Source organism: Caretta caretta, chromosome 1, assembly GCF_965140235.1.
Source record: "Caretta caretta isolate rCarCar2 chromosome 1, rCarCar1.hap1, whole genome shotgun sequence".
Taxonomy (NCBI): Eukaryota; Metazoa; Chordata; order Testudines; family Cheloniidae; genus Caretta; species Caretta caretta.
The window spans coordinates 8,605,426-8,623,840 of record NC_134206.1 but is presented as its reverse complement, the minus strand read 5'-3'; the positions used below and the strand labels follow the sequence as shown (position 1 = coordinate 8,623,840).

General features: G+C 44.9%; 1 protein-coding gene across 2 annotated transcripts in view; it reads right to left on the bottom strand.

The window, feature by feature from the left end:
• Positions 1–18,083, bottom strand: part of RNF121 (ring finger protein 121) — a 41,449-nt gene extending 23,366 nt beyond the window's left edge. For both annotated transcript variants that reach the window (XM_048838197.2, XM_075125704.1), the window contains exons 1-5: positions 18,007–18,083; positions 7,101–7,138; positions 6,366–6,507; positions 2,023–2,177; positions 1,176–1,283 (exon numbers count right to left, since the gene is read on the bottom strand). In XM_048838197.2, coding sequence (XP_048694154.1) covers positions 1,176–1,283; positions 2,023–2,177; positions 6,366–6,507; positions 7,101–7,138; positions 18,007–18,063 — 500 coding nt within the window. In that variant the 5' untranslated portion in view covers positions 18,064–18,083. The remainder of the gene's footprint in view (positions 1–1,175; positions 1,284–2,022; positions 2,178–6,365; positions 6,508–7,100; positions 7,139–18,006) is intronic.
• Positions 18,084–18,415: the final 332 nt, after the last annotated feature.

The window sequence follows — 18,415 nt, the reverse complement described above, 5'->3', positions numbered from 1 at the left end:
CGTGCAAAGTTAGCCTGCTGTAAAAACATAGCATGACAGGGTAAAAGGCCTCATTAGCAATATTTAATGGTGTGCTAGGAACTTCATCTACCAAGTAAGCATTCATGGTCTTGAAATGTACACACATAAGTGTCATGCACGACTTCCACATCATGATCCCTATAAATACAAGATCTTTGGGACTTTTGGCAAGAGTTGCCATCTTCTAAATACAGCGATATGCATTCATGTAGCATCTTGTGCTGGTGAATCTGCCTTTTGTTTTGACGGCGATCAGACTAGATGATCACAGTGGTCCCTTCTGGCCTTGGAATCTACAATCCTTAAATTGCCCAGTGTGTATGGAGTCATGCCCTTCACTGCTACACTAGGACCACAGCCTCGCCTGTTCTAATGGTGAATTCTCAGGCAGTGTTTCATAGCTAGATTTAAGGAGTAATTCTGAGAGACAGGGGCTTCAGTTGTTGTTGTTGTAGGTACTCAACATCTCTCAAGGAGAGAGAAAAAAATAGCCAGAGTCTCCTTGATCATCAAGGCGAGAGACGTTACATAGTGGCAAATAACTTAAGAGCACAAAATAGAGACAAATCACAGAGCCTAACTTCTACATGCCTCGGGGAGGGGGGGGGGGGGGAGCGGAGGAAGAAGGAAAGGAAGGAAATCAGATCAGATCAGTACAGCAGAGGTAGGAAAAAACCACCATGCAGCTAGATAGGGTGACAACTCAGACCCAGTTACAATGCTACAATCACTTGTATCTTGGAGCTGGTTTTACATCAGGATTCCTGTTTCCCAGGAGGATGAACATTAAAGGTACTGGGTATGGACATGCACAAGAGGAGGAGCTGGAAGAAGCTGGTGACGTTAACACTTAGGTGTCACACATATCCATTCCTTTTCCTTGAGCATCCTTGCTGAAAGCGGAGTTCTGGGCAGATACTTGGACCACTTTGAAGGATATACGTGCAGACACATCGCTTGTGATCGCTCTAGCAGCCAAAAGAGAAACTAGTCAGCACTTTGGTCTCCTACATTATTGATGACATGACTAAGACTATATATGGCCGCACCTATTTCCCAATGTGTTTTAAAGAGCCCCACAGTGAACACTTGGCTCTACGCAGCTTTGCCATTTTAACTCTTTGATGGGAGCTAAGCAGCAAAGATTTACTCACCTGAATAATAAGTTAAGACCAAAAAGAGTGAACATTACAGCCATGTACCCGACAATTCCAGTGGCATAGCTGATCTTGTATATCAGCAGAAACCATTTATAGACCAGCCTGTAAAACAAAACACACACCCAAAAGTGAGGTGATTTTACAGGTATTTTGAAGGGAGTTTCATGGAACACCTGAAGGAGTTTTAAGATTCTAACTAAAGCTAGTTTATCACTTAGGCCATTTGAGCTGTTCAAGTGAAAGAGAGATGGTGGGCTGCCCATTGACCGGGGAGCCAGATTCCAGAGTTCTAATCCCAGCTCTGAAACTTACTCTCCCTGTGGCTCTTGGCAGGTCACGATGTATGGACTGTCATGACTTTCATGTCCAGTACTTCATGATCTTCTCGGGCTAGAAATAAATGGCGTGTCCCATGCTGGGAATACCCCCACTAGGACATGGGTCTCACCTTATAGCCCTGCAGGGCTATGATCTACCAGGCTTTCCACCTGTCGCTCAGATCAGCACAGATTCTGGGGAAAATTAATATTTCAGTGACAGGTTGATTTTGTTTGAAACTGATCAGTTGTCAGCAATGTTAGAAGCACTCCTGACAGAGATGATTAGTAGGCAGAATCCAGGTGAGACGGTCAAAGGAGTGTGATTAATGCAGTCCCATTATAGGGTTGCCACCACAACCTGGAGTTAGAAGTTGAACTGCAAAGCTGCAGCAAAGCAGTAGGTCTGTTGCATGGAAATCTGAATTAAGCCAGTTAATTGCTTCTCTCACACAGAGGCAGCCTGCACAAAACCATGCCTAGTTTTTGGTTCATGTGGCTTATGAGGAGATTCTTGCGTTAACCTGGGAGTCGTCTGCACAAGAGGTTTACGAGTTGCTCTGAAAGTGACAAAGGCTGTGACAGCAGAGAAGAGCACCCAGATCACCAGGAATCGCCACCAGTGCAGCTTCGCTGTGAAATAAAGGGGAACAACCCACATCTGAAAGAGGGTCACCATCTGCAACAACAAAACAAAGGCATTTCAACTAAGACCAAGCTCACACACTGAATGGCATTAAAATAGGCTACACCAGTACCAGCAGTCTCTCGGGCCTACCATGCCCCTCTTAAAGAGAATACATTCTTGGCTGTACAGCCCTGGACGCTGTGAAATCTGAATTAAATAATATGTTACTGTGACGTTGCATAAGGCTTTATGGAAATATGCTTATGAATGTATATATGATATAACTGGAATAAGTTTTATGCTACACATGCCATGTAACATATCTCTGTAAAGGTTATGATCTACTGAATCTATTCATCCTATTTGTATGCATGTATCATTTTCATATTTGAAGCTATGAATATTGGCCGTGTACTGGTTTGATTTTAAGTAGCCTTAGTAAGGCATTTGGGCAGCTTCTTTAGAAAGGAATTTGCAAGTTAAGTGCCCAATCAAGAAACACTTAACAGACAATGGATCTTGGAAGGCTCCAATCCACATAAAAAGTCTACTTGAGGACGTTCAAGGTAGCATGTGACCCAGGGCTGCTACCTGTAAGTTCTGAGTCATGCATGGACATGTGACTCGCCCATGTGACTCCAAAACTCCATCTTGTAGCTGGGATTCTACACAGGGGGAGGGAGGGGTGTCACCCACAAGAGAAAGTCTATTTAAACCTCTGGAAGACCCCTCCATTTGGTCTTCAGCTGACTCAAGAGTCATCCTTTGGGGGTGAAGAGGCTACCTGAAAGAAACAGGAACAAAGGACAGTAACCACCGGGGGCGGGGGGGAAGAGTGATTGCTGGACCCAGACTAGAAGGAGACTAGTCTGTAAAAGGAAGCTTACTGGAACACCTCTGAGGGTGAGATTTTATCTGTATTCAGTTTTCTTACTGTATTAGGCATAGACTTGCGTGTTCTATTTTATTTTATTTTGCATGGTAATTCACTTTGTTCTGTCTGTTACTACTTGGAACCACTTAAATCCAACTTTCTGTATTGAATAAAATCTCTTTTTACTTATTATTTAACCCAGAGTATGTACTAATACCGGGGGGGGGGGGGGGAGGCGGTTGGGGGGGGCCAAACAGCTCTGCAGATCTCTCTACCAGTGTCATAGAGGGCGAACAATTTATGAGTTTACCCCGTACAAGCTTTACACAGGGTAAAACAGATGTATTTGGGGTTTGGATCCCCATTGGGAGTTGGGCATCTGAGTGCTAGAGACAGGAACACTTCTTAAGCTGCTTTCAGTTAAGCCTGCAGTCTGTGGGAGGTGGTTCAGACCTGTGTCTGGGTTTGTGGCTGGCAGGCGTGTCTGGCACAACCAGGCAGGGCGCTGGAGGCCCAGGCTGAGAGGGTAAGCAGGGGCAGGAGTAGTCTTGGCACATCAGGTGGCAGCCCCCAGGGGGTTTCTGTGACCCAACCTGTCAGTTACCCAACATTTTTTCAGTGGGTCGAGCAAGGGGGCAGATGGGACAGATTGTGGGGAAGGTTTAAACCAGTGGACGAACTCATCGTAACATTGTAAGTGAGCGACTGGGGTTTGCCCAACTCTGCTAAAAGAGGCATATCTGCTCAATTCTTGCCCAATCAGGTTTCGTAAGAGGGCCACACATTCCTCAAAGCGGATACTAAACAGATGTACACAATAAGATCCAGGTAGTCCTTTCCAGACCCTTTCCCAGCATAAAGATTTTGCAATGCAAATGGAATTGTTTTTGCAAAACCGACATGTAGGAAACAAGCCGTTGTCTGGCACTGTTAATTGGCATCATGAGGCTCGGAAGAACAGAGGGTGTGGAAAATCCCCTGTTGTTCTTGAATGGAAAGATATTCCCTGACCTGCAGTCTGATGCACCAGGATAGCAAAATCAATGGTGGCAGAGTGACCAACAGGCTTGAGAGGATTCTGCAAACCGAGCGATCGGACAAGCATTGTGAGCATTCAAATGCCAAATGAGGTTGGCGGCCATGAAATCCAGCTTCCACTCAAATAGTCTGCGTTATTCTGAGTAACGACAATGGTGAAATCCAGCTTCCATTTACATTGTTCTGAGTAACACCAGTGGGGGATCTATTTGTTCCATTGCCTCCTTAAGGGCGAACACAACTTTATATAACTCCTTACTAGCAAAGGGTTACATACGCCAGTGGTTCGGGACTCACTGGGGTGCTGTGAGCAGGTTTCAGGGGGCCCATCAAGCAGCCGGTGTCAGACTCACTGGGGCCCAGGGCAGAAAGCTGAAGCCCCACTACATGGGGCTGAAGTCCAGTGCCCTGAGCCCAGCCACCTGGGGCTGAAGCCAAAGCCTGAGCAACTTCGCTTTGCTGGGGCCCCTGTGGCGTAGGGTCCCAAGCAATTGCCCTGTTTGCTATCCCCTAACTCCGGCCGTGGCTTTTATATGCAGAAAATCAATTGTTGTGACCCAGGTGGGCCATGGAGGTTTTATAACATGTTGAGGAGGAAGGGGGGCTCAGAAAGAGAAAGGTTGAGAACCCCTGACATGCTACACTGATGAAACAATTGTATTTTGTAACCTAACTATAAAGAAAAGGAGTACTTGTGGCACCTTAGAGACTAACCAATTTATTTGAGCATAAGCTTTCGTGAGCTACAGCTCACTTCATCGGATGCATACTGTGGAAAGTATAGAAGATCTTTTTATACACACAAAGCATGAAAAAATGGGTGTTGACCACTACAAAAGGTTCTCTCTCCCCCCACCCCACTCTCCTGCTGGTAATAGCTTATCTAAAGTGATCACTCTCCTTACAATATATATGATAATCAAGGTGGGTCATTTCTAGCACAAATCCAGGGTTTAACAAGAACGTCTGGGGGGGGTGGGGAGGGGTAGGAAAAAACAAGGGGAAGTAGGTTACCTTACATAATGACTTAGCCACTCCCAGTCTCTATTCAAGACTAAGTTAATTGTATCCAATTTGCAAATGAAATCCAATTCAACTGGAGTTGGAGTCTGGAGTCTGGTTTTGAAGTTTTTTTGTTGTAATATCGCAACTTTCATGTCTGTAATCACGTGACCAGAGAGATTGAAGTGTTCTCCGACTGGTTTATGAATGTTATAATTCTTGACATCTGATTTGTATCCATTTATTCTTTTACGTAGAGACTGTCCAGTTTGACCAATGTACATGGCAGAGGGGCATTGCTGGCACATGATGGCATATATCACATTGGTGGATGTGCAGGTGAACGAGCCTCTGATAGTGTGGCTGATGTGATTAGGCCCTGTGATGGTGTCCCCTGAATAGATATGTGGGCACAGTTGGCAACGGGCTCTGCTGCAAGGATAGGTTCCTGGGTTAGTGGTTCTGTTGTGTGGTATGTGGTTGCTGGTGAGTATTTGCTTCAGGTTGGGGAGCTATCTGTAGGCAAGGACTGGCCTGTCTCCCAAGATTTGTGAGAGATTTGTGAAAGACAGGCCAGAGAACCAAAGAACCTATCCTTGCAACAAAGCCCGTTGCCAACTGTGTCCACATATCTATACAGGGGACACCATCGCAGGGCCTAACATCAACAAACTGGAGAGCCTCTACGTAAAAGAATAAATGGATACAAATCAGATGTCAAGAATTATAACACTCCCAGTCTCTATTCAAGCCTAAGTCATTATGCAAGGTAACCTATTTCCCCTTGTTTTTTCCTACCCCCCCGCCCCCCCTCAGACGTTCTTGTTAAATCCTGGATTTGTGCTGGAAATGGCCCACCTTGATCATCATACACATTGTAAGGAGAGTGATCACTTTAGATAAGCTATTACCAGCAGGAGAGTGGGGTGGGGGGAGAGAAAACCTTTTGTAGTGGTAAACACCCATTTTTTCATGCTTTGTGTGTATAAAAAGATCTTCTATACTTTCCACAGTATGCATCCGATGAAGTGAGCTGTAGCTCACGAAAGCTTATGCTCAAATAAATTGGTTAGTCTCTAAGGTGCCACAAGTCCTCCTTTTCTTTTTGTGAATACAGACTAACACGGCTGTTACTCTGAAACCTAACCTAACTATGGTTCTCATAGAGTTCCAATGCGTACTGTTGGACAGGGAAGGCAAATGGGTATTAAACGTCATAGGGCAGTCAGAGAAGGACATTAATACAACTGTTTATATAGCTAATTGCCAGCTCCATTCAGCACCTGCAGCCAGAGGGCGGATGAAACAGGGTGGGAAATGCTTACATTGTAGGAGCGAGGATGTCTCTGTTTCCACTGTACCAAGAGGAGCTGTGCAACCACTAGGGTGGCAATGAGGATGAGGACCATTTCAGCATGCATGGCCTCGTGGCCACGGTGCTTGGCGTGCATCCGAGCATGCTCGACCCTGAAATGAAAACAAGGCAAGTTAAGTCTGGAGTGAACAGGCTGGGATCAGCAAGAACCTGGTACATAGAGCAGTATGGTAGGGTTGCAGGAAAGTTTCCATGTCAGGGGATGGAAAGCAATGTGGGAGAGGCTAGCAGAGAAAGATGCTGCTACACTCAAGATAGGAAAGGCAGAGGAACACAAATCTGGTCTGGCTCACGCAGATTCTAGAGCTATAAAAAAACAAGCATTCTCTGGCTCAAGCTCTGTGCAGACAGGACAGATGAAGGCTGAAGTGTCTTCTTGGTGCTGTCAGCCTTTGGGAGCAAAGAGAAGCAGATTCCATGTCTTGTACCTACAATCTTGCAGTTGACTAGAGCAGCATTAGTGGCTGAAGAGACTCCCTGTCATCATGGCTAGAGGGAGAGGCCTGAGCATATGAACTGAAATATAAAGGGCCAAAATAAAATAGATGAAATGTCCTTTCACTACAATTTTGCATAGAAAGAGGCATCCCTCTCGCTCCTACTCAACAAAGCGGATAGTAGCCCCGGCTCACACCTCATTTGCATAGGTTCACCTCTCCCACATCCACTGCAACGCACCACTCACCTCCATCTCTCCTCGGGGGACAGTCGTGATAGATCAACCTAGGGAGGAAAAGCAATCAGTTACTGAAGTCCAAGAGTGGCAGTTGAAGCCTAGAGGAGATCTTTGCAATACTTTGTTTGCACACCAGTTGAAAAAAAACTCTTTTCTGTGTAAGAGGAACTGTCCCTGGCTAAATGCTGTCACAAGCAATTTAAGATTATAACCGACAAGGAAACCACCACTTAGTACGTGCCCCACGGTAATCACGTTGCAACTCTGCCTAGGGCTGAAGGCAATGCAAGAGTATTGCATTAATTGTAAGGCTGTCATTAAAGATCCCAGGGAATCATGGTCAGAATGTGCTTCTTAGAATCAAGTAAGAGGTTCAGAGGAAGAAACCACAAACCCATGTTCTAGCCATCTTGACTAGTCATCACCTTAGTAATCATCCTCCCAACATTAGCTGCTAGCAACCTAGGACTTCCACCTCTGCCCTATACTCTGGGCACTTCTGGAAGTTCTAAAGAATCTTTGCACCACTCCCCACAATTGTTAGATCACGAGGGTTCTAACGTACAGTACCACATACCACTTTAAGGAGTGAAATATGCATCTTGACATCTCACCTAGATACACTATTTAGGACAGTTTGTTCTGAGCAGTGACTGCAATCTCAGGTACAGCCTAGTAACCCCAAGGAAGTAGATGATTCAGCCCCCTGCTTCATAGGTTTAAGGGTCAGACGGGACCAACAGGATCATTTATTCTGAACTCCTACATAACACAAGTTGCAGAATTTCACCCAGAAATTCCTGCAACAAAACCCATCATTCCTGACCATCTTTTGGGAAACATTCAATCTTGAGTTAGACATCAGGGGATTGTGAATCTACCACATCCCTTGATAAATTGTTCTAATGGTTAATTACCCTGAACGTTTAAAAAAATATCAGCCTTATTTCTAGTCTGAATTTGCCTGGTTTCAGTTTCCAGCCACTGGATCTCCTTATGCCTTTGTTTGCTAGATTAGAGAGTCCGCTTCAACTAGAAATCTCCTCCCCATTTAGGTACACTTGGTCAGAGGGCATATTTTCCCCCTATGGTAACACAAACACTGACATGGAAGGCCAACAGTCACTTTGGATGTGGTTAATGAAATCCCATAGATCCGACTTCATCTTAGCTCATCCTTAACTGTATTTATATTAAAAAGAAAAGGAGGACTTGTGGCACCTTAGAGACTAACTAATTTATTTGAGCATAAGCTTTCGTGAGCTACAGCTCACTTATACATATAGTTAAAACCAACAAAAGCAGGTTGCCTGGGGCCCAGACCAACTGACAGCCATTCAACTATTTAGACATGCCAGCTGTTTGAGTACATGACATCACACTGTTGAAGTCAGGGAGTGAAGGTGATATTTGTACTGGCACTTGGCTTTTCCTCACATCATAGTATCTGTAAACAGCCAGGTGAGCTTGTTCCGAGTGCCGTACATATGAAACAGGTCGCCAATGCGTGGAGCCACAGCAGCTCAGTTTAAAGACAGGACGTGTCAGGGACACAGCATGCATTTCCCAAGTGCAAAAGGTGTAAAAAAATGAACATGCAACTACAAGATCATTAGATGACTAACATTCCAAGTTCAGATTTAACAGTTACCCTTTAATCTTTTCACATGCAGCACTTAGATTCGTGTCTGGGCAATACTGCTGGCTTCCCTCAATAAAACCTGCTGTCAAACAAGATAAAGAACTGAGTGTTCAACTACTTGTGACCATTAAAGATCTCACTGACCCTCTATCAAACAGGGACATGAGTCCCAGTGTCTTGATTAAATTTCATTTTGGCTAAAATTCTGGTTCCCCTGTAGTTTCTGCTGATAGGGTTTTCATTTCTTCTTTGCCATAGGTTGTTGCACAGTGCGTCTGCGCACTGTTAAAGAGCTGTTGTATTCTACCCCAGAACTATGAAATTATAAGGGATTTAGTCCCTGAAGGCTTTGGAAAGCACTTTGGTAAATGCAAGATACCACCATAAGAAAATTTTTATTTAAGGTTTAGGGTTTGCTTAAGAGACTGAGCAGGTGGTGAAGATTTAGTACAGGAGCTGAAGAGATGTATTCAGATCTGTGCAACTCTCAGTGCTACTTGTTCCTGACTATTGGATACTATTTTCTGGAATCATGAGAGGAAGCCACAGGACTTTTAGTTACAGCAGAATTCAGTTTAAATAGTAAGGATCTGATAAAGAGCCAAAGTCAAGAAATTCAGTATGGCAGATAACCTGTTCCCAACTCACTGTGAGTGGGAGAAGCACCAAAGAATAAGGCTGCTATTCCTAGCCTGACTCAGCTTCAAGTTGCTTAAATTTTGCTGGTGTAGAAATTACTGACATTCTCCTCAGAACACTGGAAAAACAGTTACTTCAACAAGCACAAGGCAGCTTCTCTACCTCAGTGTCCTTACTGGATTTCCATGCTGGTGCAAGTATACTCCTGTCCCGCCCATATAGTCCATGTGCCCTAACCCACCACTGACCGTGTCTATGTTGGGAAAGTTTTAAAACAGTTTCCCACTGTTGCTAGAACTGTGTAGATGGGGTTTTACCTACTGACTGTCTTGACAGGCTGAGGAATAAGCCCCCTAATGATGGAAACCCCGTTGCTTGAGAAATTTTAAGAGAAGAGGAGAACTGGAAAATAAGCTATAGGAAAGAATCCTATGCATACACGAGGAAGGATTGAAATGAGCAATTAGTCCATAGAGCAATGTGACTTCTGATTTCGTAACGTCTTTTTTTTTAAATGTTAAGTGCTGACAGATAAATTTTTCTCAGCATTCAAAACAGTAATACAGTCTCTGCCTGCAGTAGCTTACAATCTAATTCACAAACACATGGGAAAGATTCGCAAACATATTGGTGCCAACTTAAGCAGTGATCCAAGACACACAGATTCAATAAGACTACTTCTGTGCATTCCAAGATTACCCATGTGTAAAGTTACTCAGGTAACCTAATGTTTGCAGGATGAGGGCCCTGCCGTATTTTAAATAACAGGGGTAAAAAAAAAATTAGATTTGCCCATTAGCATAGTTAGGCTTTTTCAAAGTTAATCCTCACTGTAACGGAAGAATTTTTACTGAAGACTAAACTTCTCAGGTTCCCATCTGCAATCATCCCACAGGAGAGGGAACGAGCAGTTTCTCGTATAGTGTCATGCATCAACTAGACAAGAGAAGCTTTTAAGGGAACGTTACAATAAGCATACCGGTTGTTTGAGAATGCTGAACAGCCCTTGTGTCTAAATAGGTACCACCTGAGCAGAAGAGAGCCGCCTCTGGGGGAAAAAAAATGAATTTGGCAACTTAAAAATTACACACCTGAAAGGTAACCTGCAAAAGGGGGGGGAGGGGGGGAGAAATGGGTTTGTGTCATTGTTGCTTTATGATGTAGAAAAGAGACCCTGTCATAAATATAAAGGGAAGGGTAAACACATTTAAATCCCTCCTGGCCAGAGGAAAAAACCCTTTCACCTGTAAAGGGTTAAGAAGCTAAGACAACCTCGCTAGCACCTGACCAAAATGACCAATGAGGAGACAAGATATTTTCAAAGCTGGAGGGGGCGGAAAACAAAGGGTTCTCTGTGTGTGTGTGTGTGTTGCTTTTGCCGGGACCAGGTCAGGAATGCAGGTCAGAACTCCTGTAAAGGGCTAATAAGCAATCTAGTTAGATATGCGTTAGATCCTGTTTTGTTTAAATGGCTGATAAAATAAGTTGTGCTGAATGGAATGTATATTCCTGATTTTGTGTCTTTTTGTAACTTAAGGTTTTGCCTAGAGGGATTCTCTATGTTTTGAATCTGATTACCCTGTAAGGTACTTACCATCCTGATTTTACAGAGGTGATTCTTTTACTTTTTCTTCAATTAAAATTCTTCTTTTAAGAACCTGATTGCTTTTTCTTTGTTCTTAAGATCCAAGGGTTTGGGTCTGTGTACACCTATGCAAATTGGTGAGGATTTTTATCAAGCCTTCCCCAGGAAAGGGGGTGTAGGGCTTGGGGGGATTTTGGGGGGGGGAGAGATGTTTCCAAGTGGGTTCTTTCCCTGTTATATTTGTTAGATGCTTGGTGGTGGCAGCAATAAAGTCCAGGGAAAAAAGAAAAATAGTTTGCACCTTGGGAAAGTTTTAACCTAAGCTAGTAAGAATAAACTTAGGGGTTTTTTCATGCAGGTCCCCACATCTGTACCCTAGAGTTCAGAGTGGGGAAGGAACCTTGACAGACCCCTTAAACAAAAGTTCCCTTTCCCCTTCAGAGGTACGAGGATTATCCAATCATGCTCTCTCTGTTTTCCTGGAGGATTTCTTAGATGACTCAAACATGGTTTCTAAGAATTAAACTGAAGGGGTGGAGACACTGAATCCTTAAACAAGAGGATTTCTCTCCTAAGTATTCAACAAATCCAAACCAATTTGAATAAACTATGTTCAGCTAGCTATGGGTGAGTGGGAAGTACTTTGCTCAAGGTTTTTTGTTCGGAACACACAATGAGCATCACTAAATTGAAGAGCTCTGAGCTATAAGAAGGCAATAAAGAGATTGCATGAAAATGGTGAACTCTTCTCTGTATGCAGCTATCCTTGTAATTTAACAAGTTTAACCCATGCTAGGAAAAAAAAATGTTGTCTGATTCAGAAAGATGATCAGCCTCACCTGAATATATGATGCTTTGCCTAGCTAGCAAAAGCCTGTTAAACTTGTTTGAGACTTAGTAAAGGGAAAAGGAATTAGAGTGTATAATAAGGATTTTCTACAGTGCAGACAGATCTTGGGTAGCAAGATGATTCACTCAAAGGTGCTCACAGCAAGTTTTAAAGGTGATTATGGCCTTTTTTGCTTCTATAGGATGTTTAGAGAAGAACTGAAGAAAAACAAAAATCTCATTTGCCGGGTTTCCCCCCCCCCGCCCCTTTTATGTTAAAAAAGAAAAATTCAGATCCTGTCTAGGTCGGAAGACCATGGCCAGGTCTCCATTCTATTATTGGTATTACTGTAGCACCTAGCAGCCCCTGTCACAGACTAGTACCCCATTGTGCTAGATGTTCTATAAACAGAACAGAGAGAGAGAGAGTTCCTACAGCAAAGAGCTTAAAACTGCCATTCTCAGGGGGTCTCCAACTGCTGCAGCTCCACCTGTGGAAGAGTAAGTATAGCCCACCCACCAGCCTTTTAGGTCCTGCATCATCTAAGCAGGGATTCTCAAACTTCTTTACACCGCAACCCCCTTCTGACAACAAAAATTACTACATGACCCCAGGAGGGGGGATTGAAGCCTGAGCCCACTCCAGCTCTGTCGACCTAAGGGTGCCAAAGCCCAAGACCAAGGGCTTCAGCCCCAGGCAGGGGGGTCCATAACCTGAGCCCTGGGCTTCGGCATCTGACATCTGAATCTATAGCACCACAATTAAGTCAGATTTTAGAAAGTACTTCTTAAAAAGACTATATTCGCAGGATTCATCCTACACATTTCTCTTAGGGAAATCACAGCCAAATCCTTGGGACAAGCAATTCATCCTTTACATCTATATTTTATGCAGTGGAGTGATAGTATATGCAGCAAATATGGTGGTGACTGGAGAAGAGTTTTCAAATATCCCTGAGGTATTTGCTTAATACAAAGTCTTCCCTTAGAGCTAGAAACCACGCTTGATCGCCGTCTTAATTAATGGGGATAGTTTTCACTCAACTCCTCTGTTCAATAGTTATATGGTTTTATTACTATTCCTTAAAGTTACCCTGTCACAGCTTATGGAACAGTTCAACTTTATAACAATGAAGATTTTAAGATATAAAGGAACCTCTAACCTCAGAGCAAAAACAGCAGAGGCTCCAAGTATTGGTACTGCAAAAAAGACCAAGACATCTGTTTCCTATAATCCAACAATAGTACTGTCCAGACAGCTAGAGAAAATATAAGAAGAAGTCCTGAAACATGTTGATCAGAATCTCTTTATACTATTAGGCTTAAAAAAGATCTAATAAAACCAATCTTGAGAATGGCCAAGTGGCCACTTGTTTACATATCCAACTATAGATCCTTCTGTTCCAAAAGCAAAATATTCCTGCAGTATTACATGTACCAGAAATAACAGATTTGTTGAGTGCCTGAAGAGAATGATGTTGAATAGTTAAAGCAAGGGAACAGGATTCAGGCTGCCTAGATTCCAATCACATATTCCTAGTTCTTCCACAGACGTCAGCAAATGTTTTCAGACAGGTCCATTTTTGGGTACCTAAAGTGAAACCTTAATATCTTTGGGCCTGATTTTTAGAAGTGCTGAGCATCCAGCAATCCTATTGCCTTGCAGGGCTCTTCTGGCACTTGTGTGACTTTGGGAAGTCCCTTAATCTGTTCTTCACCTTGCCCTTATTTGTAAAGTGGGGAAAAGAAGTTCCCTGTCTCTCAGGATGTTGAGAGGCTGAGTAGGTATCTGTAAAGTACTCTGAGATCTTGAATGAAAGTGCTTAGAAAAGTGTGGAGTATAAGAAGTCAATGTTAATGCCACATTTTTCAATGCAGAATGAGGCACATAGCCAACATTGATCCACTGATACAGCAATGACACACTATACGTCCCAAAGCATCTCACAAGATCTCTATACATACACTACCATTAAAATGCTGCCACTTCTGGGTTAGAAGGTGGCAACTAGGCACATGGCATGCTGCACAACAGGAATGAAGGAACGGGATATTTTGGTCAAGGACACTGGGCTTTTATGAAAAGTGTTACAGGACCTTTGTGACATTTGAGGTAGCCTGTGAAAAATCCACACATGGAAAGCTATCAATTCATTGTTTTAGAGTAACAGCCGTGTTAGTCTGTATTTGCAAAAAAGAGTACTTGTGGCACCTTAGAGGCTAACCAATTTATTTGAGCATAAGCTTTCGTGAGCTACAGCTCACTTCATCGGATGCATCCGATGTACTCCTTTTCTTTTATCAATTCATTGTGTATGCCTTGGAAAGACAATGGACTGAGCTGACTTGGCTGGGGTTTGAACTCAGAGGGAATTGAGGAATTTCAAACCTGATGCTTACGCTACAAAACCATCCCCAGTTAGACAAAGTATTTGCAAGAGAAGGGCAGCCAATGAGACAAATTCTTGCTTGCATAAGGGACAGTGGTTATTCACATACACATTGTTCATATATTCCTTTCCAGAAGCTGATGCCTATTTGTGCTGATCTGTTTGGCCCTCTCAGTACATTTCTAAGGCACTGCTACCCAAATGTCTTAGAGTCAGAAGGATGAACAGGGTTTTCAGTTATAAGGGTCAATCTGCAATTGATTTTCTTTCATGTTTTCACATGCAGGAAAAGTCTCATATCTCCTGAGTTCCACTCTGCTGCTGGTAAAAAAAACAATTAAACAGCTTGTGGGAATGTCAGAGGCTAGCTTACTCTGATTAATTTGCCTTCAGTGGTAGAACTGCTCTAGCAAGGGGATGATTTTGCTTCTATCCAGGTCAAAGTTGTGGAGCTTATGATTTCAGAGCTCCATATATAGTGATCAACCGGATGCCATGAGCAAAGGGAGTAGAAGCGGGTGCATTTGATCTGCACAATCCTTAAGAGATGATTCCAGCATACACAGAGTACAGTGGGTCTTATTCTTGCCTTATTAGATAAGGTTGAGATGGCACAGTTGCTTGTAACTCAAATACTCAGCCCAGAAGTTTATTTTGCATGAAGAGCCCATTGCTGAAGTTATCCAGATGTAAAAAGAAAGCCTTAGAAATATAGTTCAGATGCTTCTCATGCTGGAATAACTAGCTTTAAGAGGCCAAACCTGATGCATACAAGGAGTCATTCAAATCCCTCATCTTGCCTTCAAGGCACTGCATAGCTGCGTCCTCTACCAACATCTCTACTCCCTCTCCCTCCCCCCCATTTACTCTCTTTTCCTACGCCTCTCCTAACTATCCTCTCTCAAGTCTTCTCCCATGGGACTGCCACACCCTTGTGATAACATCCCACTCCGAAGGCCTCTCCATTTCAAATCCTTCCCTTAGACATGTTGTACCCTCAGGTCTTCCAGCGATGCTCCCTTCAAGATATGCTGTCCTTGATAATAAACACTAGCTTATTAGGTGCCTGCAACGTTGTCTGTCCAATGAAAACTTTGAGGGAATTTGTCATTTCACATGTTTTTACAGCACCTAGCACACTGATAACTCTCAAATGAGTGAGAGCTTGACTGAAAAAAGCTATCACTGAGTGAAAGGCACAAGGCTTATTAATACACAAATGGATACATGGAATTATGACAAATGACAACACAGACAGAGCAGTAAACATGGATCATTTAGGCCTAACTGATCATTTTAATTAGATATACCAGTCTGAGACATCTCTCGGCCATGCTACATCATTCATACTCCTTATCAAGCCATTTCTACATATTGCATCTGAGAGCATGGCTGCCTCTCTTCTCGGCTTCAAGGAGCATCATGACTACAGGCTAAGTCCCTGCTAAGCTGCGCAGCAGGCTATCAATGGCTGCGCAAGTGCGCAGCAGGGAGAGGCGCCTCTTCCCCAGCTCTAGAGCTGCTGCAGCCAGGGAGAGGCACTCTCTCCGAGCCCTGGGCTGCTGCAGTGAGAGAGGGCTGGGGGGAGTCCCCTCTCCCTGCTGCAGTCACGGGGTAGCCTGCATCCCAAACCCCTCATCCCCAGCCCCACCCCAGGGCGCTCACCCCTATGCATCCCAACCCCCTGCCCTAGCCCTGAGCCCCCTTCTGCATCCCAAACCCCTCATCCCCGGCCCCACCCCAGAGCCTGCACTCCCCCCCACCAAACTTCTGCTCAAGCCTTGAACCCCCGTCCCACTCCAAACCCCTTGGACCCACCCCGCCACACATCACCTCCATACTGGTGTACATAACAAAATTCATTCCACACACAGAAGTAAAAAAATCAGGGGGAACATTGGCTACAGGATGCACAAATTTTGCTGCTGCTGCTATTACCGGTGCAGAAAACCTTTAGTCCCACTCTGGTCACAATTCAATTGGAAACCAAGGAAGTACTATGATACCTCCCAATATCACACTCTACAAAAATTCTTCAATGCTAAAGAAAAAATTGGTCCAAGGCAGGGGATTGACCCCATGCAAGCATGAATAACTGTTACCATGATCCTCTGTGACCCTGCTCATGCAGGGCCTGTAGCACAGTTAGCTATACTCATCGTGCTGATATGTAGTTATCATGTAAATATACTATGTTTTAAGGCAAGAAGTAGTTGTATTGAGTGCTAAAGCTTGCAGTAATGTGAGATGCCAAGCAGGACGAAAGGCTTTGATCTGCCTCACAAGCTGAAAAAAGGCAATAGGGTAGGAAGAGTAAGAGGTTGGCTGCAAAAAGCCTAGATAGGAAGATAATGTCTGAGCAGCTGACCCTTTGATAGCACTGTATTATGATTGTGGATGCAATGATGGGTACTCCTGACGCTATATTCTCTCTTCTAGAAGGAAGTGGAAGCATGCTTTCTCATCTCCAGCTAATGCACATCAAAGAGTTTGATCTTAACATAGCTTCTTCACCTGTCAGCCAGCTCCCATGATTTACAAAGCAGGGATCTAGAAGATGGGAATCCCCAAGTTCTAATGTTAGCACTGTACAATCTGGTGCCAATCCTCTAACCTTGCTGTGCTCTATTTCTCTATCTACAACATGGGAATAATGACTACCTGATTGTGTAGACCTGTGCAGCATAGTGTCTGTACCTTCAAAGTACTGTATGAGAGTACAGAAAATTGTTGCCAGCAATTAATATTGCCAGCTCTGTAAATCTACCCATACTTTCCAAGTACACCAGTTACTGTCACATACATGAGTCCCACACAGATGTGCATGACCAGCCAAGCTATTTTGGTAACAGACCTCAGAAACAGTGAATCATGTAACTGATAAAAACACTGTACATGATGACAGGTTTCAGAGTAGCAGCCGTGTTAGTCTGTATTCACAGAAAGAAAGAGAGTACTTGTGGCACCTTAGAGACCAACCAATTTATTTGAGCATAAGCTTTCGTGACCTACAGCTCACTTCATCGGATGCATTCAGTGAATGTGTCCGAAGAAGTGAGCTGTAGCCCCCCACAGCTTATGCTCAAATAAACTGGTTAGTCTCTAAGGTGCCACACGTTCTCCTTTTCTTTTTACTGTACATGATGTTACACAGATCAAGCCATCGTTTCTAATGCCTCTCTTCACCGAGCCAGGTTTTAATGGTCTGAGTCTTGGGACAGCAAAGCACTGCTACTCTAACAGCACCTGCCAGTACATGCTGAGGCCTTGAAACCATTTGAGAGCCATATCCTAGTTGCTCCCCCACTGAGACCCCCGAACCTCCCTCCCCAGGTCCCAGAGACCCTGGTCTGAGCTGCTCACCTGCTTCCCCCAGTACCCCCAACCCCTACAGCCTGGCATTCAAGGGGTCAGTCACACTTTGACTGCCTGGCTCCTCCCTCACAGAGCCCTTAGCTCCCTCCACCCCCATGCCTGGCACAGAGCCCTGCGATGCGCCCCCCGAGAAACCCAGACCCACGTCCCACCCTGCCCCCCCCCCCACAGCCCCCTCCCCCACTCAGTCCCCTCCCCCCATCACCCCCCGTCAGTCCCTCCCCCCCACAGCCCCCTCCCCACCATATCCCCTCAGTTCCACCCCACTCCACAGCCCCTCCCATCGCCCCAACTCCCCCCCGACCCGCTGCTCGCCCCTCACAGCCCTGGGGTGCCCCGTCCTCAGCGCCCCACACACCTCAGACCCCTCCGCCCCCCAGCAGCCGGGGGTGCCCCCGGCCGCAGCACGAGGAGCCTCCCCAAGCTGCGCGCGCCGCCGCCTCAGGCCGCCCTCACCTCCTCCACGTCCCGCTCGACGGGGCCGCCGATCTCCACCTCCAGCACGGCCGCCATCTTACCCTGCCTGCCCACTCGCCGGCCAGCTACTTCCCCCCGGCCCGCCAATCACCGGCCGCGCCGGCCTAACGTCCGCCAATCAGCGAGCAAGACGATCCTCCTCTAGCCAATCAGAGAATGGAGGGGCGGGACGACTTCCGGGCGGCCGGAGAGCTGTCACAGAGTGAGGGGGTCATCAGACATTTACAACCACCAGAAAGAAACGCAAAATCCTTTAAAAAATGGTACATTGCCAGGACGCCTCCCGAATCAGAGAACACAGTGATTCTCTGATGTCACGCTGTAAAGATAAAGCGTTCTGTCCACTAACTTCAATTTACATTTTTTTCTGGGGTGCTACACTTGGGAG